At 30.6% G+C, this 25,999-nt stretch overlaps 3 protein-coding genes across 4 annotated transcripts; 1 reads left to right on the forward strand and 2 right to left on the reverse strand.

Annotated features, from left to right (window-relative positions):
• Window positions 1–1,245: 1,245 nt before the first annotated feature.
• Window positions 1,246–21,743, forward strand: LOC138944925 (1-phosphatidylinositol 4,5-bisphosphate phosphodiesterase). Of its 2 annotated transcripts, none has more exons than XM_070315997.1 (20): window positions 1,246–1,507; window positions 9,033–9,087; window positions 11,140–11,368; window positions 11,497–11,556; window positions 12,061–12,198; window positions 12,872–12,951; window positions 13,378–13,513; window positions 13,598–13,698; window positions 14,143–14,309; window positions 14,605–14,815; window positions 15,305–15,563; window positions 15,817–16,017; window positions 16,136–16,334; window positions 16,735–16,892; window positions 16,984–17,190; window positions 17,492–17,864; window positions 18,041–18,202; window positions 18,269–18,446; window positions 18,788–19,238; window positions 20,358–21,743. In XM_070315997.1, the coding sequence occupies exons 3-20, from the start codon at window positions 11,198–11,200 to the stop codon at window positions 20,427–20,429; spliced, it is 3,324 nt and encodes a 1,107-aa protein (XP_070172098.1). In that variant the 5' UTR covers window positions 1,246–1,507; window positions 9,033–9,087; window positions 11,140–11,197; the 3' UTR covers window positions 20,430–21,743. The 2 variants fall into 2 exon arrangements, with proteins under 2 accessions (XP_070172098.1, XP_070172099.1); XM_070315998.1 differs by having other exon boundaries at window positions 15,817–16,011.
• Window positions 21,563–22,547, reverse strand: LOC138944878 (uncharacterized). The gene is made up of 3 exons (XM_070315943.1): window positions 22,515–22,547; window positions 21,981–22,248; window positions 21,563–21,675 (listed from the first exon to the last, which is right to left on the reverse strand). The coding sequence occupies exons 1-3, from the start codon at window positions 22,545–22,547 to the stop codon at window positions 21,563–21,565; spliced, it is 414 nt and encodes a 137-aa protein (XP_070172044.1).
• A 1,261-nt stretch (window positions 22,548–23,808) lies between these two features.
• On the reverse strand, window positions 23,809–25,209 carry LOC138932098 (uncharacterized). Its single transcript, XM_070293668.1, has 2 exons — window positions 25,195–25,209; window positions 23,809–24,507 (listed from the first exon to the last, which is right to left on the reverse strand). The coding sequence occupies exons 1-2, from the start codon at window positions 25,207–25,209 to the stop codon at window positions 23,809–23,811; spliced, it is 714 nt and encodes a 237-aa protein (XP_070149769.1).
• Between the last annotated feature and the right edge of the window lie 790 nt (window positions 25,210–25,999).

A 25,999-nucleotide genomic window follows, 5' to 3' on the forward strand; every position in this document is an offset into this window, starting at 1 on the left:
TTTATTTATTAATGTATGATATTGATGCACGAGATATTAATTATTACAAAATATATTTTTATTGTGACGAATTAATGTTACGTAATTAAAATAAAAATAATAAATTATAGAATAAAAGAAAAAGTTTTATATTTTTTTAAATATAACAAGCAACAATAATTTCTTTTTATATGATAAATCTATATACACGTCCACACACATATACAACATATATATATATATATATATATATATATATATATAATATTAATGTGTATGTGTGTGTATGTATATATTCATATTCACGTTTAATTTAAATACAATTTCAAAAAATTTAAAGATTTTAAAATTTAAACCAAAAGTTCAAGTTGTTTGAATTGTTCGATTGCCGGAATATTTCGAGAACTATTTATGACGGTACACTCGACGTCAATAATGCCTTCTCGCCTGTAGATGGTCTCTTTCGGATCGAATAATAGCTAGACACATCGCGCCTAATTATTTGTGCAATATGACTATTGGTTCAAAAAGGAACCGGCAACGTTCTTTCGGAGTTGTGGGTGTCGATCAGTTTGACAGCTCTAGTATTAGCGGGAGGGAAGTGACGCCTGGAAATATAAGAAAAAAAATGAAATACATAGTAATTATATGGTATAGTAAATAATTATTATGAGGTAAACCATCAGACAAACGTCACTTTGTGCCTTAGAAGAATTTTCCAAGCTCTGGAAACGTATCATTTCACCTACTGTCTGAGTTTTGACCCCGTTTGATCTCGTGTGATACCAAACAGTTGGATTATGTCGGAGTAGCCGTGATTAGAGAGAAAAGTATTAACGGAGGGAAGGAGGGAGAGAACAGAGAGATGATCCTTTCTCTATTAGATTTTATCTATTGGTTAATTTAATGATGAATAATCTTCTGTATTGGCTTTAATGTTTGGAATGTTGTTTAGGTCGACGCTACACAATACAAGATCTATTAAAAAATCATCCTAAAGCTTTTCAGAGGATTTTTCTTAAACTAACAGTCAGAATACATTATACTAAGAAATAACTAAACGCGATGTGTCTAGCTATTATTGGATCGGAAAAAAAATTCTTCAAACGAGAAAGCATTATTGATGCAGAGTGTACGATACATTCCACGCTCGTGATGCAATGGCTTTAGCAGATCTCGTTCTTGCCGATGAGAAGCAGTGGAAACTGAATGACGGTCACAGACGGCACATGCGCGTAAGGGAAAGAGACGGTATCGAGCCAGGCGGCTGGTGAGCCCGTCAACAGAGACGGCAACGTCAGTTTCTTCCGTTGCTCCTGGAAGACGTCCGACACCGGACCGTGACATTACGCGCATAGACGTCCGTGTCCGGGTGTTGTTTGCGTTGTCTCGCGTAATGTTCGACGAGTGTGTGCCCGTTTAATGTATACGCGAAGCTTCGCCGGAGGATGAAATCGTTGATCGAGGAGTCGCTGCGATTTTCATCATACGACGGATAATTACGCAAAGGCAGGGAACCGCTTGAACGGTAAGGCCAATTCCGTGTTATAAGAATTCAGACAAGGCAAGGTGCACTTGATTGTGCACGCGCGCGAGAGCGTGCTCGCGGATGTGCGCGCGTGCACAATCAACGTCACCGATGTCCGCTCCTGAGCACCGTCACGAGACGTGTCACGCGTACCGTGTTCGGCGCACGCACTGCACCGATTAGTCTTCATCTCGAATTTGTACGATTTTTGCAAGTGACATTCGTATTTTGTTATTATCATTTATATATATTTGTTTATTCTTTTATGCGCATTTATTTTCGTAAAGTCTATCCATAATTGCTGTTACTTAAATTCGAAAATTTCATTTAACAGTTACAATACAAGATACATATTTAGATTTTTTTTCGATCTCTTCAGGGACTCTTTTTGAAATTGTATTTAATACTAAACACGCGCGATTGTTTCTTTCTTTTTTAAATTTTTGTTGTTTAATACCATAAAGCAATATAAAACATTGATTTTCGGCGTTATATGCTCATTGAAAGGAACCAATATTTTTATCTATCAAGATAATGAATTAAATGGTGTCTCGTTTTAATGCTCTGTGTTTAACTAATTTGTTACATATAGGACATACTAGAATAATGAGCTGCGGTGCCATGTACCAAATGTGTTATCGTTTCCTATTTAATTAGTATTAACCACGCGCGCTAATTACTTAGACTATTACGAAGATCGATGGAAGATGACCACTCTTGTAATTCACTTTCTCAAAATAGATTAAAGCGTTCCGCTGTGTAATCTATGATATCAGCAATTATTAAAGCGATACCCACGAGGAATAGGAAAACATTGTATGAAGAGAAGCATGCTCCAATCGTTTAGCGACCATATACCAAACGCACTATACACGCACATACTCGCAAGGTACGCACAGTATCACGCGGTTCTCGTCCGCTCGATCTCTTTCTCTCTCTCTCTCTCTCTCTCTCTCTCTCTCTCTCTCTCTCTCTCTCTCTCTCTCTCTCTCTCTTCCCTTCTCTTTATCTCTTTCTCTTTCCCGCTCTATATTTTTTCACCTTCTCTCACTTCTCTGACGGTCACCGCTCGCATGTATGTGTGTCGTTCACGTATGCTTTGCGCTAGGTGCGACGTACACACAATATGCGCCATCCAACTACGCATACATATTCGCGACAGAGCAAGTAGAGCTACAGGCAACGACGATGACTTGCTAATTAGCAGCGTTATGCTATCGCTACAAGAGATAAGCCGCAAATAAGGCGTAAGATCGGTGCGAGGTGATGGTAATGGAACAACGAGACACGATCCTGACTGCAAGACTTCCCGAGGGATTTTCGAGGTCAAGGGAAACCGAAGGCGCCTCTTGCGGTGATGAGATATGGAGAGAGAAAGAGAGAGAGAGAGAGGGGGAGAGCGGGAGAAAAGGTGTCGCTTATATACGACACTTGCTCGTACGGTCAGGTCAAACCTCGATCATCAAGCTGACACTTGGTCTCACCTGACTTCTCAAACTTAAGCGGAGAACACACACTTTTGCATAAACGGATAATTATAAGTATAAGGAAATTGATTAGTCCATTTCCTTATGCATAAGGAAATTGATCAATCAAATTCCTTATGCTTATGATTATGCGCTTATGCAAAAGCGTGTGCTCCCCGCTTTATCATCGTTTCTCGACGCAGTCGTCGAGAAGAAACAGTCGCAAATATCTCTCATATTCTTCTTGTAATACAGCGTTCCTCATAAAGTTAAAGTCCAATAGTTCGAGAATTATTGTAATATATAATAGACATAATAACAGGTGCGTTTTTTTTTGTAAGCAAAAACGAGCAATAGTTTCAATAAAACGTTGTAATAAAACGTTGAATTACTCAATGATGAAAACATCTCTATTTTTATTAATAATTCGCAGTATACCATAAGCGTTGATTAGTTAATCTTTATGTATATATACATGCAAATTGCGTTGTGAAAATGCAATACATGAAGAGTCAGCGTTTCCCTGTCGAGTTTAATGATTGAATTATAAATCAGAAATATCTTTTTATTATCATCACTTTCGAAAATTATCCTTCTTTTCTAATGTTCATATGATATAATAAAAACACGAAGGATTTTTCATAATTATTATGTCATAAACATAATAATAGCTTGAAGGAAATTTTAGCGCAATTATTCAATTAAACAATAAACTTGCGAAATGTTACATCGCGAAACAAGTTTTATTCTTGTCAGATAAAATGCGAAGTTATATTAGTTTATATAATGGCGCAAGATACTCGCACTGTCTTTGCAAAATACATATTTATTGATATATGAATCTGTGTTTTTAAATATTTGTATTAGTATTTTAACGAACTGCATCCAAATGCACGCGTACATAAATTTCGACGATAATGTAAATTGCGCGAATCATCAGTTTTCTCTTGCCACGTGGAATGCAATATGATGCGAGCGTATCGTTAGGTGCATTAAGATCGTAAACACATTGCATAATGCATTTTTTATCAGAGGATATCTGTTGTATATTCGAAACCGATATCAATGAAAGACGTAACAATTTTCAGCTAACAATAACAAAGCCATGTGGTATTGTTCGTTTGAAAAGCAAATTAACAAATTGACTAGAATATCTTAATTTATTTCGTCAAGTATTTTGATACTATTAAAATAAAAGAGAGAATGAGATTGTCTTCCAATGTAAAAATAAATACTTTTCAGAAAAAAGTAATATAACTTGTGAAAAATGTATAATAAAACATTTGAGATATATATAATTGCGAAGAGAATATTATAGATAACATTATTTAATTTTTTTATTACCCTATTATTATATATATATTTTTTTAAATTTCAGTTAAAACTAAAAAAATTTAAATATTCTCAAAATTTTAAATATAATATAAATATAAATCAGAAATATAATATAAATATAATATATATAAAGATAATATAAATATGCCTATTAAAAGCAAACATTGTCAGATCATAAGCATCATTTGCTTTCATTCTGCCTAAAGTGGCCATTAAATGTATTGAGTGATTGAGCGGTCAATGTCATGACAATGTAATTCAACCTCCAAAGTTCCGAAATTATTTATAAATTATATAATTATTGATCTGCGCTAGGTAATTTGATCATGGCTGCTTAGTAGCTAATATTCTATAATTGATGTATTGTAGTTTAATATTCTTAAGTTTTTTTGCTGATTATGCAAGTCTTGACTAGGACAGATCTCAATATCACATCGATGCTTTTATTTTACGCTTCATTAATAAGTTCGAGCAGATGCATCTGGTTATTAATAAAGTATTTTTCAAACTCTTTGAATTATTATTAAAATTGAATTTTATCATTATCTTAATTGAGGATACAAAATTATCATTACAAAATAATTTTTGTCAATAGTGGAGAGAAATATAAACTGCGTAAATACTATTTCACTATAAAGAATAAATAAATTAGAGATAAGAAATAATTATCGCAATACATGATGAATAATATGATTATATTATATATTATACGCGTAAAAAATAAAAAAAATTAAAATGTAATAATAATTTTAGTAATATTTTATTTGCTAGACCGATTAAAATTTTTACAGATTTGCAATCATAAATGCATTCCTGACAGTCAGATCTTTCATGTTAATATCAGATAATTATATATAATGATGCATTACGTTTTAAGGAAAATTTCCAGGAGCTACGGGTATAAAGTTCACAAACATACGCAGGATATACAAAGTCAGGTAATATATAATAAAATGCTCACGATATTATATTTAACACGAAAGAGAATAGTTATGATATAAATTAAATTTGCACGAAAAATTAAGTATAAAGATAGAAAAGAAAATTAAATATAAAAAATAAAGTACTTTTATTTTGACATAAATTAATATCGTGTTGATAAATCATTTTCTTGTTTAAAAATTAAAAAATCATGCTTTTAAACATCCAATATATATCTGGAAATAGTATACAGAATTGGCAATAAGTAAAAATTTATAACTTAAACAAAAATAATATTCTATTATAAAACTTTCTAAATCTCTCTCTCTTTCTCTCTCTCTCTCTCTCTCTTTCTCTCAAATATTATTTTTTTGATATTACTTTCTCAAATTAGAAGTATTATTTTAAATAGTCATATTATATTAAAGTATTATATTAAATAATAATTTATCATTATTCAAAAATAATTAATATTATCGATCAGCATCTATCTCGGACAACTAATAATATGGACAATAAAGAACTGATTCTTTATCTTCACTTTTACTGTGTTACCCGTTATCTTAATGCTATCAATACTGCGTTTAATAAGTCGTAGTATGATACGATAAGGCTTGTGGTAGTCGTAAGTTACACACATATCGTGTTAATGCGGTCGGTTCGTGAGAATACACGAATTATTAAATATCAGGAATGTTGTCATTATAACGAAGAGAAGATATTTATAAAGCTAGCTTTACATTTATAAAATATGAAAAAAATTATTAAAATTTTGAAATGTATTTTCGTCGATTGTTTGCTCTCGAAAAGTTCTACAGTTCTCAATTTTTGGAAGAGCTCTCATTCAAAGCAACGAAAACATAATTTAGAAATCTGACTATGAAAAGGCTAATTTTGCGCGATGCCTTATATAGAATTTTAACTTTTTAAAGAGTTCTAATGAAATTTTATATAGTTTTATAACCCCTAATAGATTTTTACACACACAGAAAAAATTGCAATTTTTAAACTTCAAATACAAACGCGAAGTTAACCCCCGTTTTTTAAAATCATTTCTTTATTGATGTAAATAATGGAACTTTTTCTAAAAAATCGATTTACAATTTTAAAACTCTTTGAGGAATATTTGAAACTCTAATTTATTTTATATCTTAAAAATATAGATCTAACTTTATAGGTGTGAAAAGAAGCGGCACATCAATAAGAAAATCGCATATATTTTCGTAACGTTCGTCTGTTTATGTTTATACGACCTGTATACATACGGCATTTATATAGGCATGTGCTGTATGCCCACGCATATCTGTGAGGTACATGTCGATTATGTGCATTTTACAAACGCCTACATTAAGGATTGGTATTCGTTTGCACTCGAGCATCGAGTATCGCTATCGATATTTTTCGGTCAATATCAATGTACTATCACCATTACTAGTACATCTGTTTATATATTTTACATTTTGCGAAACTTATTATTATAAAATTTGTTCGCGGTTGTCACATTGCACGTGGATAGTAACGGCAAAAATGTAACTAATCGCTTGCCAACTCTTTGACAGCAATTGAATTGTTCCTCTGTAGAAGCGCGATGGCAATAAATATATCGCCACAAGCAAAAAAACATTCGGGAAGATGTGGTTAATTCTCGGAAGTTGCGGTTAATATCGCAATTGGTGATTTGGCAAGATTATGCATTTACTTTTAAAATCTCTGTGTGTTTACTCTTTCTAATATAAATTGTTTTAATTATATGTGAAATTTTGGCATTAATCGAATACTTTGATAACATGGTAACATATATAGCAAGCTTGTCTATTAATATATAAATCATTTCGTAACGTAATGTTTATTTGCTTTTATGATTTTATGATTTACTGTCATATCTCGGATGCAAAAATTGTCAGAAATAATTTTATAATTGAATTATCTTTAGACTTACAAAAATCATATATATCGATATCTATTAATAATTCAAAAATCGAGCATATTATATTTTTAGATTCCAGAAATATAATGAAATTTTATTACAATAAAAATATATGTGTGTAATTGCCAAATTTTTTAAAACAGATATATTTTTATTTTGTATGTGTATGTATAATGTGATCTGAAATACATTGTTTGATTTAGACTGAAAACCAATAATAATTATAGCCGCTACTTTATTTGTTAATAACTAATAATTAGTAACAACAAATAATTATTGCAAAATCTACGAACTTATATATATAATGCTGTGAAATCTAAATATATATATTGAATTGAACGGAAAGTTTGTGTCGTTTTTTCGGTCTTCATCTGTTAGCAAAAAACGACACGAATTTTCCGTTTAATTCAACATCAAAGAATGAATAGTTATATAATAAAATTTTTTTAAACAATTATTTATTTTCTACATGTACAGATGCAAATTATTAGTCGCAAATATTTTTATCTCCGTGATAAAAAATGTATATTTAATCGTGAATGTCTTCCGTGCGGCACACAATATGTAGGTGTGTATCCGGCAGCTTTCATTTCCTAATGTACCAATTAAGATAAGTTTTGATAAAGTTTAGGATATCCGTATGACGATATACATATCAATACTAACAGCGTATATAATAAAAATTTCAAAATTAAATAGCGTTATATTATCGCATTAAATATTAAATTACAACAGAATAAAATATGAAAAATATTAAATTAAATATCAATAGAGAGTTTATCTCTCTTAAGTCTATATTTATAATTATCATGTATTAATAATTATTATGTATTAATAATTTTAAATAAATCTTGTAAATAATCATTTTAATCAATTTAGTAGTGTTTAATATAAATTGTTTAAAAAATTATTGTGATCGCATCAGATATTAATGAAAACAATAAAAAATTGTTAAGTATTTAAAAAAATAAATAATATTTTTTATATATTAGTAAATATTTTAATATTTTAAAAAATTTTTTTACAATTTATTGATTTACTTTTAATATATTTAAAAGTATAACATACTGTGCATATCTTTCGTAGATGAGATTGAAGCTATTAAAAGGTATATTAAAATGGTCTTTATATACATATAATGTTAACGCCATATCATCTATTAATAAAAATCTTAGAAGCAATACGTCACCCGTTGTTTTTTACCCTTCGCAATAACTTTAATGTATTTTTAATCTAGATAATGGAAAAACAGTTTAATATTGTCGAAATAATCTTATCAATTAATCTTATCAATTAATCTATATATTTTTGTATTTATTAAATATTTATTTTTTATTATAAGCAAGAAAAAATTAAACACAGAAAAAAGTGCAAATAATTTACAATAAAATGCTATTGTTACAATATTTTTTATTAATGTCATTGATGTTATCTTTCATTAAATTATAGCGATAACAAAAGTGTTTCATGATTTTAAAATCAAGATACATCATTGAGTGAATAGATTTAATTACAACGTGATTATTATCTAGATTTTTCATTTCACTAAAATGTTACCTAAGCTGTTACGTAAATCTATCTAATTATATAAAGATATCGATTAGGTCATTTAATCGAAGAATGAAATTTATTTCAGAAAAACTTGTATCTGCCCTTAGATATAATTAACATATTGTTTGATGGAATAGAATGGCGTAAGAGAAATAATTATGCGGAAAATGAGTGTCATTTGATATATTAAATTCAAAACAATTGAATATCTTTTTAACTCTGGCATTTTTCTCAGAGAAACGTAAATATGAAATAGATAAATACAAAGAGTAACTTGTGATTATTAAGAATAGCATTTAAGTTATAAATTTTTTTTTTGTTGCAGGTGCACCCACTAGTTAAAATGAGCAGGTCAACTCGGAAGAGACGCTCTTAACATTGTAAGTTTTTTTACGGTCATACTATTATTGTTAATAAATATTTCTAATTGTTGCGTGATATGATACTATGATGCAGATATTTAACAAAATTTTCTTATATATAACTATTTTTCCTTGACAACATTCATATGTATCTCATCCCACGTAATGCAAGTTTGTTGTAAAGGTTAATCGGTGCAACGACGCTAGAACGCTCTCTGTACCGTGATGAACTATTGATTATTCAAAATCCAAAAGCCGATGATTCAAGGAAAAGATAAACTGTATCGCGAATACTACACTTTTAAATAAATACTGCAAATAATACATGCATCCAATAAAAATAAGTTTTATTATATTGTTATAATATTCATGTGAAATATCATTCTTTCTTATATATTTTTTTTGTAACTATAATTGTGAACGCAATATATAAAAAAATATACAAAAGATATTTATTTATATCATCAAAAAGCGTTTTACAATGCTACGTTGTATGTAAAAAGACATAACTATTTTAGTCAGACTATATTTTCAGTCCACAAAGTGTGCAATGACGTTTTTCTTTCTCTATACTAACTTTTTTTCAGTTTTCTATGCCAGTGCTAAAGTTATTCACATTGTAGATTCTATTTTTTCAGCTTCCATAGACATAATTAGCTCATAAGGATTAAAAATAATTATAATAGATATCTCTGAAAGAAGAAAAAAAAGTGCAAAAAATGCCATTTTTAAATTTTTTATGTAAAATAGAAAAAAAACATATAAAGTAAAAATAATTGTGTAAAAATTTCTCTCTCTCATATATGATCAGAGAAAAAGATAATAAAAAATGTATGAACGAGACCTCCGGTGGTTATATGTAGTAGTGGTTTCATAATTGAATGATGGAATAATTTTAAATAATTATGCAACGCCCCGTTATATAAACGTATAAGTGCACGTTTATTTTTATTTTCCAAGAAAGGAAAAAGAGAGATGTCGGCAAAATGCATTGTATGTGTGCTCAGTTTTAAATATTAAAATATCTTTTGTAAAGATACGTTTGCATTTTTTTATTCTTAAAAGAATATGAAATGATTTAAAAAATAACATGAATTGCATTAATGGTAATAAGTATATAATTGAGAACTAGAAATAACTGAATACCGTGCATTTCTTGCGTTTGAATAACAAAATGCGCATGCGAATTTTTAAATCCTAATTGAAGTTTGTAGAAAAGCAAACACAGGAATTAAAATAATTTTAGAAATTTTTATTGCAACAGGATTTAAATATTAAATATGTTAAACAAATAAATATTAGAATTTTGATAATTTTCCATATAATTTTTTTATTTTTCTTTATTGTTTCTAATTTTTAAAATTGAAGTTAAATTGCACGCGTCACAGATTAATAGATTAAAGGTCATAGAAAGTTAGCAATTCATTTTCCAGAGGGGTTAACGCCCGATTAAGGTTTAGATTACTCTATTGAAGTATTACGTATATGTGTTACTTATCGGGGCCACAGGTCGGCTAATAACTATCTAACTAAATACGGTCAAACGAGTTCTAAATAAGAGAGAATTACGTGTCAGTGCGAAGATTGTCTGATTATGAGAAAAACAAAATGTTACTTATTTGCAATCAGATATTTTTCTACAACTAATAATAATTTCTTGACTCTTAATTATGTATACATCCGGCGTTATGTATGCCTTTATTCCGAGCAATTATATTTAGAAAAATTTGTCTGGTATGTTTACAGTAAAACAATGCAAATTGTGCACTGAATAAACATCGATGCTTAACTTTAGAAATTTATAACACTGTGTAATACAAACGCATAGTATCTCGCTCAAATACAATCGAGTTAAAATATTCATCAGCAAACAATTTACGCGCCAGGAATACTAGGGATATATACATATGTAAAGTGTAAATGTCTATCTTCAAAACCTTGACATAAAACAGAAACTATGCCTGCGATTTATGCCGAAAGGAAAGAAACATTTGAGCGAACAATATAGGAAAGATAGATCCGATGAGAAACTCTGATGCTTTTAATGGCGACATTGATCCTTGTTGACAGAACCGGAAAACGTCGTATCTAGGCTGACTTTGCCGGAAATCGGTGGAACGCCGCAGAGATGACGAAGAAGTTCGAGTTCAACTGGCAGATCGATGTACCGGAAGCACTCCGTATCGGCTGTGTCTTCGATCGTTGGACGGAAGAGAAAGATAACACTGAAATCGAGCTGAATTGCATGTTCAAGGTCGACGAATATGGTTTCTTTATTTATTGGCAGAGCGAGGGAAAGGTGAGCTTTTCTCTCGTCATTTATTTTGGATAAAGAAGAACAAAGTGTTTCTGAGATCTTTGGCAACCTACTATATATATTCCTGAATAGACACTTTCATTCTTATCTTATCTCTCTCCCCTCCGCAGGACGGTGATGTTATAGAGTTGTGTCAAGTGAGCGACACTAGAGCCGGAGGTGTTCCAAAGGTATAAGAATTGTTTCAAAATAATAGTAGGGTTTAATCTATTTAAATACATTGTGACCATTTATTCAAAAACTAATATAATATTTTATATATTATTAAGTTTTGTATACCTAATTGTATAAAAATACGAACTTCGTGTATATGTGTAACTTTTGATGTTCTTTACGAATAGTATTTCTTTCAAAACTATGTTAAAATAATGTTCTATGAGAGAAAATATTTGTATTATATTATATCAATGTTTTTATTACTATTTTTTAAATTACATTGTCAAATTATTTCGTACATCTTGATTTCTCGTAATAATATAAATTTAAAAAACGCATCCTATATACTTCCCTTAATTAACTAAGACTGACATAACTTTTTATCCTACTATTAAAAGAAAGATTAATTATACAAGCGATATGAAATTTGCCGAATAAATCAATAAAGAAGTAAAGAGAGAAGAAGAGAAAGAAAAGACATGTTAATAAACTCTAATAAACTCATGCGTTTCAAATAGGACCCAAAGCTATATGACAAGTTATTCAGCAAGCATGGTGAACAGTTGGACGAAAAAAGCTTAACCATATGTTCTGGCGCCGATTACACCAATATCAATTACCAACACGTTGTATGTCCGGATCTTGCCACAGCCAAGGTAAATGCCGCACACTAATCATGATAACAAGAGAAACAGGGCATCCACATTAAGCTTGTCAGTGAAATAAATTATTATTGACTGGCTGATACGATACTGAGATGTAATATTTATGATTAATACTATCTTTAATAAAACTACAATTTTTTGATAGTAATATTTATCAAGTAATAATAAATAACATAATTAGATTAGTTTAATGATTGTAATTGCAACACATAACTTTTATTGTTCATGATAGTTTTTGCAATAGATGAAATGGTATAATATTATATAATATATAATAATTGTAAATGTAACGTAAACGTATAAACGCGATCACAATTTGCTAAAAATTATTAATATATTGCTCGCTTATTTTGTTATGTGCTTATATTTCATTTTCAAGAATACAGCAAAAGATTTTGCTGTATTAAATAATAATTTATCACGACAAAGAGAGCGAGAGCAGAATTTGTGATGTTTTTGCGACAGCAGGATTTTATTTTTATAAATAGTATTTATATGTATTTATTTGCGACATATAACATGTTGACGATCCAATGACTAATAGGCTTCATGACTTGCGTGACTTAAATTAATAGTTCGTATCAATCTATTAGATTTAGTGCATATTTTTTCGTTTCATAAAAAGAACAAATCTATATTCTGTCATTTATATATGTCGTCACAGGTATGGTTGGAAGGCGTTCGATCGATTACGCACAACGTCAAAGCGAATAACGTTTGTCCGCTTACTTGTTTGAAGAAACAGTGAGTTTGCCAATGCATTTATATACGTTTGCACTAACATCCGTAAACAATAGTGCTGTTTATCTTTATGAAATAATTAGCCGTAAATTTTACGACACATATAACGTAACTTTGCATTTCTCTATTTTATTTCTGACGTAAAAGAATATATGACTTACAATAGATTATTGAACAAATTCGATTTAATTTTCAATATTATTGATCTTTTTGGATTTCCTTTCTAAGTTTCATTGAATCTTCTCTTAATGGTATTATGTAAATTTTGTGATATCAGAAACTTAAATAAAGTACATACTGGAAATTAAAGTTGACAGAAATCTATGCTTTAATAAGATTTTACTGTTTGCATGATTTTTTTTTTTTTTTTTTTTTTTAATATAGAATAGAGTAAGGATGGATAAGACAATGATCTTTACGTTATTTTAGTTGGATGCGATTGAGAATGTTGGTGGATCCTAATGGAAAAGTTCCAGTAAAGGTGGTCGCGAGAACTTTCGCGTCTGGCAAGACAGAAAAACTCGTTTATCAGTGTCTTTCTGAATTAGGCCTACCCAGTGGAAAAGTATCTTGATAATTATTAAGATAAATTATTAATATTATTTCTATCTCTCGCAAAAATATTCTAAAAACTCTCTTTTATCCTTAGAATGACGTAATAGAACCTAATGACTTCACCTTCGACGCATTTTATGCACTTTATCACAAAATATGTCCGAGAAACGACATAGAAGAATTATTTCAATCAATGTGAGTATTCATTTTGGAGAAATATAAAATATTTAAAACATTTTATAAATCTGAACACACACACACATATATTTTTCCGCATATAAAGAATATTACTTTTCATAACAAGGATTGCTATTGTAAATTTGAATGATCTCAATATCGGATATACAAGACAGTAAGATTTTAATAAAATTTAATATGAAACAAGTTTTACTAAGTTTATAAGATTAAGAAATTTACAAATGTGAAACGTATTAAAAAGCGCTTTTACTAAATAAATATATATAGAAAAGATTCTTATATATATTCATGTATACTTATTTTTAATATTTTGTAAATATTTTATTCTTTATAGTGTAATACGTACCTTATAGCTTATATCTATTTTAAGATAAGGCAGGCATACACATAGAAAGAATGTTTTATGCGAATTAATGCGATTATTTATTCTAAAAATTCCAGAACACAGGGTAAGGCTGATACGATTAATCTGGAGCAACTGATTATCTTTCTCAACGAAAAGCAAAGAGATCCGACCCTGAACGAAATTCTCTATCCACTTTATGACGAGAAACGGGCACTGGAAATCATCAATGATTACGAACAGAACGAAGTTGTTCGCAATGAAAGTAAGAACTTGATAAATAAATCATATAGCTTTGGCAAAATGTTTCTCTCGACTTTTTTACGACCAACCAAGCCTAATCGGTTTCCTTGTAAGAAATATTGATTTTTTTCATAGATATTTAATTTGCCTTTATACATATCAAATATATTAAGTTATTGTGACATTATAATGATATCAAAAAGTAAATAAGAAAAAATTTAACATGGTCATATCTCAGCTATGACTGAAAAATTGAAGGTATCGATCTATGTATTTTACAAAACGACTTACTTTGAAAAATAACTGCGTACTTTCAGAAACGATGACGAAGGACGGCTTCATAAGGTACCTGATATCCGACGAAAACGCGCCGGTTTTCCTCGATAGACTTGACGTTTATATGGATATGGATCAGCCCTTGGCGCATTATTATATCAATTCGAGTCACAATACATATTTAAGCGGACGACAATTTGGCGGAAAGAGCAGTGTCGAAATGTATAGACAAGTTTTACTTGCCGGATGCAGGTAAAGTCTACTATTGTGCGAAATATAGAAACGATGATTATATCTGATTTACAACGTATACATATATTCTGGCAATTCTCAATAACTAGTATATATTTATAGCTGCATCGATTGCGCTTGCGTTTATTTAAATATGCGATATGATATCTTGACATAAAATCGATATCCTTGACGTTAAACTAACAAATATTGATCCACTTTTATTTCATAATAATAACATATAGATAAAAACATTTATTTATTTTAATCTTATAATAGATTATAGTAGATTATATGTATAGCTTCAAAAAAATAGTAATAAATAGTTATAAATATAAATATACAATTAATTTTTGTTGACATTTAGATTAATTTTAATTCACTAATTTGTGAATTAATATCGTTATTATGCTCATAGATAAATGGACAATTATTTTGTCATATATAAGAAATAATTGAGAATTATAAAGATTGTGGGAGTTCTAGCTTTTTTTTATTTCGAATTTAAAGATGCGTCGAATTGGATTGTTGGGACGGCAAAGGGGAAGACGAAGAGCCAATAATCACCCACGGTAAAGCCATGTGCACCGACATTCTATTCAAGGACGTTATATACGCGGTCAGAGATACGGCCTTCGTTACATCCGACTATCCAGTGATTCTCAGTTTTGAAAATCATTGTAGCAAGAAGCAGCAATACAAGTTGGCCAAGTATTGCGATGAAATTCTGGGTGATTTATTATTAAAAGAACCGTTAAAAGAATATCCTGTAAGTTGATTAATATCGGAAATATATTATAAAATATCTTATATAATTAGTTAGTAAAAAAAAAAAAAAAATTTCTTACATTTACTTCAAATTAATTATTAGAGTACAAAATATTACGATGAATTATAATATAAGCATATAAGAGATTTTTAGAAAGAATTTTTTGTATTGACTTGCATTTACAATAAGTCGATCGTGTAAAATCTTGTGGCTCTTTCGAACATATCTACTATTTTAAATGTACTAAAAACAGCTTGAGCCAGGAGTACCGCTGCCGCCGCCCAGTATGCTGAAACGTAAGATTCTCATTAAGAACAAGCGCTTAAAGCTCGAGGTTGAAAAGCAGGAATTGGAGCTCTTCAAGCAAGGCCAATTTGTGATCGAGGACGAGGTCAAGGAAGACGCCAGTGCGCCGCCGACTGTCGCCGCCGTCGTGGAACAGCAACCGGTAAAGGTAACCTTCATTATAATCCTTAGGTTGAAGAGATATAGCGCCCCTTCACTTTAATCGAATTAAGACCCGTGGCCACGGATTCCTATGATAAAACGGTATTATATCTTTTTGTTCTTAGGAGGAAATTCCTGAAGCTGTAACATCGCCGAGCATTCAACAGCAGCAATCTGGCAGCGGTCCAACCGGTCTGGGCGATAGTATAGAGCTAGTGGCGGCTCAACCTTACACCGGAAGTACTACCAATGTACATCCGTGGCTATCCTCCATGGTTAACTATGCACAACCCATAAAGTTCCCTGGCTTCGATATTGCCGAACGTAAGCAAAATATTTTTGCATGATTGAAAAATTAATTATATGTATCTGTTCGAATTTTTTACGATTTTTTTTTTGTAAACATTATTTTGTACAAATATTAATAAAGGAAATATGTAACAATATATCGAATTATTATCTTAACTATAATAATACATTAATATCGATTTTACACACATTACACATTGCATTAATAGATCTATCTTTCTATCATCATATCTTTCAATATTTTAATATGTGATTACAGTGCTTTCTATGCAAGATATAAGATAAAGTTTGAATATAATTTTTGTTTAATGTTATACATATAAATATACTTTACACTCTTTTTAAGTGTGATCAAATTTGCAATTGATAATGTTAATTGATTGAAATTATGATTAAAAGTGAATTATTATTTTAGAAAAAAATATTCATCACAATATGTCTTCCTTTGCGGAAACTGCTGGTTTGAATTATTTGAAAACATCAGCTATTGAGTTCGTAAATTATAACAAACGGCAGATGAGTCGAATTTATCCGAAAGGCACACGAGCCGACTCTTCCAATTATATGCCACAGGTAAATACGTTCGTAATATGTTCGTAGAGTGCAATTTGCGCTACAAAGAACACGAAGGAAAGTCTCTCAATGATCGATCGTTGCGAAACAGGTCTTCTGGAACGCTGGCTGTCAAATGGTGTCGCTGAACTTTCAAACCGCGGATCTGCCCATGCAATTGAACCAAGGCAAGTTCGAGTACAACGGTTCTTCGGGCTATTTATTGAAGCCGGATTTCATGAGACGGGCCGATAGAAGTTTTGATCCTTTTGCTGAGAGTCCAGTGGATGGAGTGATCGCCACACAGTGTAGTGTTCAAGTATGTTTTTTTTTTTTTTTTTTTTTTTTTAATGACATCTTATTCGATTTCTAGTATTCTAAAATTCTTCTTTTCCCTATATTCGAGATAACTCGCAAGACGATTAATACGATTATGTAATACAAATGCAATTATTAATAATTTGCTATGTATGTCAAAATACTGATAATTGAAAAATAAGATATATTTAAAAAAAAGATACATATATATATATATATATATATATATATATGTATATAAAGAAAAAATATTGTCCTCGAGTTTAAAATAATGCCTATTTACTATTTTAATATTGTAACAGGTAATAGCGGGCCAATTCTTATCCGACAAAAAAGTCGGAACGTACGTGGAGGTCGAAATGTACGGCCTACCAACCGACACGATACGTAAGGAATTTCGTACCAGAGTGGTACCCGCTAATGGTCTGAACCCCGTTTATAATGAAGAGCCCTTCCTCTTCAGAAAAGTTGTCCTACCAGATTTGGCTGCTTTGAGATTCGCGGTATACGATGAATCGAACAACAAGCTGTTAGGGCAAAGAATCGTTCCTTTAGACGGTTTACAAGCCGGTTATCGGCACATTGCATTGCGAACCGAAGCCAATTTTCCTATGTCTTTGCCTATGCTGTTTTGTAATATTGACATTAAAATCTATGTGCCAGATGGTTTTGAAGGTACGATCAATATCACATTGGCTATGTTTCAATTACATGATTATGTAAATAAATGTTTTATATTATTTATTATATATATATATTTTTTTTTTTTAATTGTATAATTTTAATCAGAAATACAATATATATTAATTTTATAATTTGATTGTTTCAATATTGTTTATAATTCTTTTTAGAATTTATGGACGCCTTAACGGCGCCACGAGCATTTAGAAAGACGGAAAGTATGTCGCAAAATAAAATACGAGGCTTGGGAATTGAAGAGAGTGATAGCAAAAACAATGTGGACGGCAAAAACAACGTGTCATCTCACCATTTCGAAGCCGCTAAACCAAGAGGTAAATCATAAGATGCAAGAATTGTGTTAGTTGAATACTTATATCCATTCCATTTTGTTTTTACAGAGGAAATGAAGTTTGATCCAATTACTCTGGAGATTTTAAGACAAGAAAAGGGTTATCAGAAAGTATTAAGGAAACAGCAAAAAGAATTAGAGTCTTTGAAAAAGAGGCATCACAAGGAGAAGTTGACTGTTCAGAAGCAACATTGCGTTGCTATAGAGAAGATTTTTAAAGGAAAAAAGTTAGTCATTTTTGCGCAATTTCAATCCAATTCTGACAAAAATATTTGTCTAATTAATCAATTATATATAAATAACACTTATTTTTAATTAAAACAATAATTTGATGACAATAACACGAGTTTGAAATAAACGACGAAATAAAAACATTTTTTCTTTTTTGTAAAACAGTGAAAATTCTTGAGAAAGTACGTAAAATAAATAATCTACCCATGCAGGATTAAAGATTAATAGAATTTAGAATTAAATTGATCAATTGACGAAACACTTGATAATTAATGATTAAAATAAGAGATAACAGTAAAATAATATGTTGAAATTTAAAAAAATCTGTGTGTTATAGCAAAGCGGAGCTTTCAAGAGATCCTACAGTTCGTCGCGCTGTTTCCGAACAGACGGCCCAATGGTCACGTCTCGCTGACAGGCAGCGCCGAGAGGAACGTGACCTGGTCCGTGGACATTTGGAGGAGCGACGAGCCCAACTATGCAAATTGTGCGTAGCCGCACAGTTGACGCAGCAGAAACAGCTAACTGCACGGCATGATCGCGAGATGAAAGATATGACCGCGCGACAAGCGAGACATTCGGTGGAAAACGCAAGGGAGGTGATGAATGACAAGACTTTGAAAACGCGAGGGATCAAGGAGGGCAGACTCAGGGAGATGCAGCAGAACAACACGAAAAAATTTATGGAGGAACGAAGGGTCGCGCAGATGATACAAAACAGGGAGAAGGAGAAACTCAAAGTGATCCACGAGAAACAACTGGAGGAATTGCAAAAGGATATGAACGCGGTAAGGCAACAAACTCTTGTTAGACTAGGGATTTTTCCAATAGTATAGTTTATTGTATTTATACATAGAAATAGTATATTTAATGTAATTTATATAATTATAAGCAACTTGCATATTTTGACATCATATTTAATATTTATTTTGACACTCTAATTAATTATGTGCTAAAAAATTGTGGAAAATCTAAATATTTTATTTAGATTTATCTATTTTAGTTACGATTATTGATGCTTTTCGGATACTCTCCCCGAATCTATATATTAATTAGCAAATTTGTGATAAAAGATTTTACTTGTTGTTAAAAAGTTGAATCTAATTTATTGTATATTTTTGTTTTATAATTAAGTTTAATTTTATTTACATATATCAGATATATATTAATTTTATTAATTTCTTTCTCTATTACCTATGTTTCTCTTATTTTGTTATATCAGTTTGTTTATGCCTTACTTAATATTATATTAATAAATCACATTGTTTCTTAAAAAATATTTTATATTTTATTTTTCCTTTGATATTTTTTTCATTGTGTTGTATTTCAAAGTAAATTACGAATTATAAGTATACAGTTATATTAATTTGAAGACACGGTATTATAACAAGTTAATTGTCAAAAATTATAAATATTTACAATTGAATATCTGGAATAATAAAAACGAAAGATTTCTTGCTGAAGTTTTGATTAATGTTTCGTTACCTAAGCAGTATATATAAATCGTGACATTGCTTTATCAGATATATAAAAAAGTATTATATAAAGAAAATACTAATATTCCTTTAGTAAGTAAACAATTTTTCTGAGGGATTATTTGTTAATACAAATATATTATATATAGAATTATCTATTAAAACTGAACTATTCGTCATATCAATATATATCATGTATGCATTGTAAGTAGCAAAAAAATCATTGGAAATTGAATTAAACAAATCCTGCACAGAAATAAATAAATTATTTCCTTACTAACAATAAAAACTAAAATTTAGAACAAGGAGTTATAGTGATTCACTAAAAAATTTGAATATAAAAAAATTATTTTGTAACATAATTTTATAATTGATAAATAAATAACAAACTCATATTTCAATTTCATTGTCTTAGTTATACGATTTTTTCAGATCATGGATATGTACAAGAACGAGGACATGGACTACGAGCTAGCTAAGATGTTGGCTGAATTCTACGTGTGATGAGCGCCGGTCGAGTTTCTACACAATTTACCTCTATAACGATGATGCGCTATGAACGAGGACTGTTTTCAAACAATTTACTATTATCGTTAATTATACTTGAAATTGGGATCAAACTTTGTTAGCTATCATTCTCATATTTGCCGACAAATGTCGCGTATTGTGAGAAATCAGATGTAAACGAGTAACTACAGTAACGTTTCTAATTCATTCAACCAAGTATTTTTTTACAAACAAACATCTCGTATCTCCATAGTCTCTGAGTACCTATAGACTAATGAGGGAGTCAATAAAACTAAAGTGATCTAGTCAAGTATTAGGTATATAAAAGAAGTATATCACATAATCAGAATTGATCAAACGGTGTGATCTACCGCGCGATTAGTCGAAGTGAATATTTTTTGATTGTTAACACTATTATCGAAGTCTATCGAAATGGAAAACATGTGTGCGTATATGCGTGAGTGAAATTGTTGTCTGTATTCATGAATCGATGCCTAATGCCGAGAAGGACTCTTGCTGTTACCGTAACGATTTTTAAACCATACATACCTTGAGTTGAGAGACGCTTTCACGGATCTTAGCCGATAGTTCTCGTGACTGCTGATAATGATTAGAGACTAGAGTATTAATACATTAGAATCTCGAGAGATCGTGTAATTTTCAGCGGATGCTCTTATACGAATAGTCACACAGGTTTGTAAATAAATTTCAAATAGGAGCCTAGTATAATTATTATCACACATTGTTGTTTTCATTACATAATATAATGTTATTTACATAAATTATTATATCATTCTACATATATATCTATATATTAGATATAAAGGACAAAATAAAAAAGATATTACAAATTACGTTCGCGATTATTTCTTCTTGGTAGATTATGGGCGATTATTTTCGCAAAAGCATGTGCCTGTATGTCAATAAAAATTACGATACAGCAAAAACTATATCACAAATTTTGTTTTACACAAAATTGTTTTACGCATAATTTATTTTATTTCACTATTATTATATAAGCAATAGAATGAACCAATTATCATACCTGATAGATATTGTTTAAAATTAATTCTAATCAAAATTACTTCGAAAAAATAGTATTTTAATATATTCTTTAAACACATATTTTCTTAATTATTTTCGTAGATAGGCAGATCATAATCATGTTTCTCGTCATCGTGATTAAAATAATGTTCAAATACATCTGACTTGATATCAGCGATAATAAATTCTTCGTATGGAGCTGAAACAAATAATGTAATGAATTCTTTATATTCGCCAACACACACAAAGAGCTATAATATATGTCATCGATTTAAAAAAATAATATTTCTTTAAGCTTATACTATTTTTAAGCTGCATCGAATAATATTAGTTTCTATTTCAAATCGTTAACGTTGTATCTTCTTTTTCTAAATCATTTTTAATACATTATTAATATACTATAATAATTTATATGTATTACATTGACATTTTAATTAATATATAATTTTATAAGCAAGAATCAGACACCATTTATTATAAATTTACATTTTAATTTACCTGTGCGTGAATGGGATATATCGTGGATGTCATCTATGTCGTTCTGAGATTCCACGATTTGAATAATTGGTTGATAATATGCATGATGCTCCAAATCCACAATCTCCGCTTGGTCTCTGTAGTTTGCGGGTACTAGTATATCATCATGATTATCAATCTGTACATTTTGATAACTGGTAGCACCATGGCCGTGATAAACTGCGTGAAGATTCGTGTAATCCACATCTCTCGTTATTATGCTCGCCTCGCAAATAGTGACTATCAATAGAAACAACTAAAACACAATAAATATATGCTTCTTTAAATATTGCGAAGAACCATTTTGTAAGTTGCTTAACTTTTTTTATGTTAATTTTTTAAATGTATATTAATGATAAATGGATATTATGATAATTTTTTATCCATACGACTGTTTTTGGCAAATAAATTGAACTGTAAATGAAGATATTGTATGTAATTGCATTTTTTTTTCACTTTATTTTTTATACTGTTTTTAAATTTTCAAACATTCACTCACATAGTATCTCATAATGAATTTACTTCAGATGCTTCGTTCGTTTGTACTAAAGGCATCTTCCCATGGAAGCCTATTTTATACAACGATCGCCGCGCATTGTTACGTAAATACATGCGAATATTATGCGCTAAGAGCGGATGTTTACAATTCGTGCTTCATGGTGTAGATTCGCGTGGACGCGATATGGCGGGCTTATATACGTATGGGAAAATCGGCTGGTTACGCCCGTAAGCATGCACGTGTATGTGATTGCAAAACCGCGAGATCGTTTCATTGCCGAGTTACGCAAGTTGAATGGTGTTGCGCGTATGTGACGAAACTGTATGTGAGTCTTCAAAATCCTTGGGAATAGGTGGAAAACTCATCGACGAATTATCATTAATTCATCCAGTTTTAGTAGATATCGGTAATCAATTTGCTTTTGGTGCGACAAAAGGAAAAGGAATTCTTATGTCAATTTGCAACAAGAACATAAAATTGTACAACTATTTTATTGTTTGAAAATTTTTATATTAATATCTAAAATATTTATAATCTCGCACAAGTATTCTATTTATAATCGAAACTAGAATTATGTGTAATTATATATTTTTATTTTTATTTTTTTTTTGGAATAATAATATAAATTTTGTAATATTTGATATTTTGTACATGTAATGTTTAATGATGCGATTTTCTGAGAACAATCGGAGAAATTTCATAGTAGTGAGATTTCATGGTTCGAAGAATTGACATCTCAGGAGATGTAATCTAGATAAGCGGAAAATGTCTGCAACTCCGTAACATAATTGTACGCTATACCTATACTTAGAAAATTCATATTCATGTAATTCTCTGGATGAAAATTCGAACAAGTAGCGAAAATTTATGGTTAGCAGCAAACTCCGACGCTAATTTTTAAGTCATATAATTTTTCTATTTGTAATACTATTACGTGATTCCTTTATTTTATGATATGTCATACATCTGCATTTATATCTGATATTTCATATTTTTTGCATTCTGCACTCTAATAAAAAATTAACACTCTGATTGGAAAAGGATAATAATTTTATTATACATTTCAGATTAAATCGTTTTTGACAATCTGCTTTTTTGTAACTCGATAAATTCTGACATTCGACAACAGATGAATATGCGCTGTGTATACAAACGCATTATGTTATTGAGCTAAAACTTTACACATTTTTATTTATTGCAATCTATCGGCGTTACTTTTTATTTAAATGTCAATCGATGAAAGAACTGCTCGCTGAATATTTAAGAGTTTTCACATTCTGTAAAGCTCTACATCTACGTTGCGCGCAATCGAGTCATCTATACACAATGCGGCTTAACTATGACAGAATTATGAACGGGTTGCGGGGCATATAAGGGTGATGGAACATGAACAATGGGTTTTGCGTAGGATAACTGCGGTGCTTGTATCTGCACCACCTTCGGCATCGCGTACTGAACGGGAGTGTGGACCAATGGTTTTCGGTAAGCGATTTGAGCGACAGGCGTTTCATACTTCTTGAGGAAGACTTTCGGCATCACGTCATGATACATAAGTTGCTGATACATAGGTGCGTAAGAGTACAATGGTTTTTGATAGATCGGCGCGTATGACAACGAAGGCTTCTGATAGACGGGCATCGCGGGCTTGATGTATGGCAGGGGTTGATGCACGGGGTGATAATTTATCGCAGGTGTTACCGGCTTTACATATGTGAAGGCTGGTTTCGGTACTACGGCAGCGGGCGGTTGTTGAATATACTGCAAATGAGCTAAGGGTTGTGCAATCCCCAGCTCCTTTTTCAGATAAGCCTGCTGAACCAAGGGCTTAACGTAAACGGGTGCCGGTGAATAAGCGGGAACATGCGAGTATATTGGTCCGCAAGGCTGATGAATGGATTCTCTCTTTGCCTTTAATAATGAAGTATCCAATGCTTTGTCCATCAACGGCTCATCCGGCATGTTTATCTGCATCCCAGCCTCTGAGCGCACCGTTGACAACCATATTAGGCATGGTATCTAGAAATTAGATTAGGTTGACAATTAACCGCCAGATTAACATAAATGATGTAAAGAAACTCTCTAAAAGATAGATTATATAAAATTAAATTTATTTAAATTGTATTTAATGCATCTAAGATTAAAAATGTAAGTATTTAGAGAAATATATTTAGTGTGCTTAAATTATTTAAATGCGTTTAATATATTTAAAAAATGTATATAAAATATCATTATTTTTTAATCATGTAAAATATATAAATCGTATAGAATGTTATCTGAAATATCCATTTATGATTTTTACGAAAGACACAATAAAAAAGTTTCAAGAAATAGTATTAGAGTCAAGAAAGAAAATTACAAAAATTCCGGTGCCACATTTTTTAAGAATAAATGGGTTAAAGTCGATCTAAGATGTTATTCTTTATTATACGTTATTCTATAAGATGATAATGTCAGTAACAAAAGATGGATACGTATGAAAGATTCTAAAATATTTCATCAACAACTATTTCTAACAAACAACAAAAGATATATTTGTCTATAAATATGGCATATGTATATATATATATATAAAATAAATTAATACAACTTTGATAGTTTTTGGTCAAAATATGTTACAATAATAATTTTTGATAAAATCTAAAATAAACGTATCTTTAGCAATCTCAAACTTACTATGAAACAACATTATGTCGGTATACTTACCAATAGTTTGAACATGATTTTCTTTCCGTCGAATTGTGCGAGGATCAATAGATGAGAAAGTTCTGGACCAAACTAGAGGCGCGTCGCTTACAATCCTCGGTTTTATAAACTTTTGCTCCACTTATAGAGAGGGTAAATTTCTTGCCGAGCCCAAGTCGAATGTGATTCCCTTAAGCGGCATAAAAAGCGGTCACCAGGTTTACATGATGCAATTGCACGTACCTCGGTATTTCCTGAATAAATTCTGCGACGGCGTAAGAGAATGCCCCCCTCGGGCACAGCGACACATTGCATCGTTGACATTATTCGTTGTCGTTTACCGCACTACAGACATGTTAGTTTGCTACGATAAACCTGGACTTTATATCGCGACATACAGCCCGAGGTATCGCCTATGGGAGAGAGACATATATAATTTATAATAATTGTGTGAATGCATTCTCTCTCTCGATTTTGACAAAAAACCAAATACGCCTAAAGTTATTTATCGCATGCAAGCCTATGCATAACAGCTAGGGGCGATACAAGCATTAAACGAGCAGAGTATAAATTATTAAGAAAATATTAAAAAAATATTTTTTTATAAATTATATGTATGTATTTATTATCCGTCGCATATATATACACTTAATCACAAAAATAATTTTAATTTTCTTGATATCTTTAATTTTATTATCTATGCATAGTATCCTAATTACCTATGATATTACTATTAGTATTTCTTTTTATTTATTAGAAAATTGTTTAATAAAAGTTTTCTTTAATATAATTTAATTATTTTTATCATAGAATCTTTATAATTAAA

Source organism: Polyergus mexicanus, unplaced genomic scaffold, assembly GCF_030449975.1.
Source record: "Polyergus mexicanus isolate NDT 795.1 unplaced genomic scaffold, iyPolMexi1.0 SCAF_3, whole genome shotgun sequence".
Classification (NCBI taxonomy): Eukaryota; Metazoa; Arthropoda; class Insecta; order Hymenoptera; family Formicidae; genus Polyergus; species Polyergus mexicanus.

Excerpts from the sequence above, each read along its gene's own strand:
- LOC138944878 (XM_070315943.1), bottom strand. The coding sequence starts at position 22,547 with ATGCCTTTAGTACAAACGAACGAAGCATCTGAA. Across the intron at positions 22,249-22,514 it reads AAACGAACGAAGCATCTGAA|TTGTTTCTATTGATAGTCAC; the intron begins GTAAATTCATTA and ends ATTGTGTTTTAG. Across the intron at positions 21,676-21,980 it reads CCACGATATATCCCATTCAC|CTCCATACGAAGAATTTATT; the intron begins GCACAGGTAAAT and ends TATTTGTTTCAG.
- LOC138944925 (XM_070315997.1), top strand. The coding sequence starts at position 11,198 with ATGACGAAGAAGTTCGAGTTCAACTGGCAGATCGATGTACCGGAAGCA. Across the intron at positions 14,310-14,604 it reads CGAAGTTGTTCGCAATGAAA|AAACGATGACGAAGGACGGC; the intron begins GTAAGAACTTGA and ends GCGTACTTTCAG. Across the intron at positions 18,203-18,268 it reads CGAAGCCGCTAAACCAAGAG|AGGAAATGAAGTTTGATCCA; the intron begins GTAAATCATAAG and ends TTGTTTTTACAG.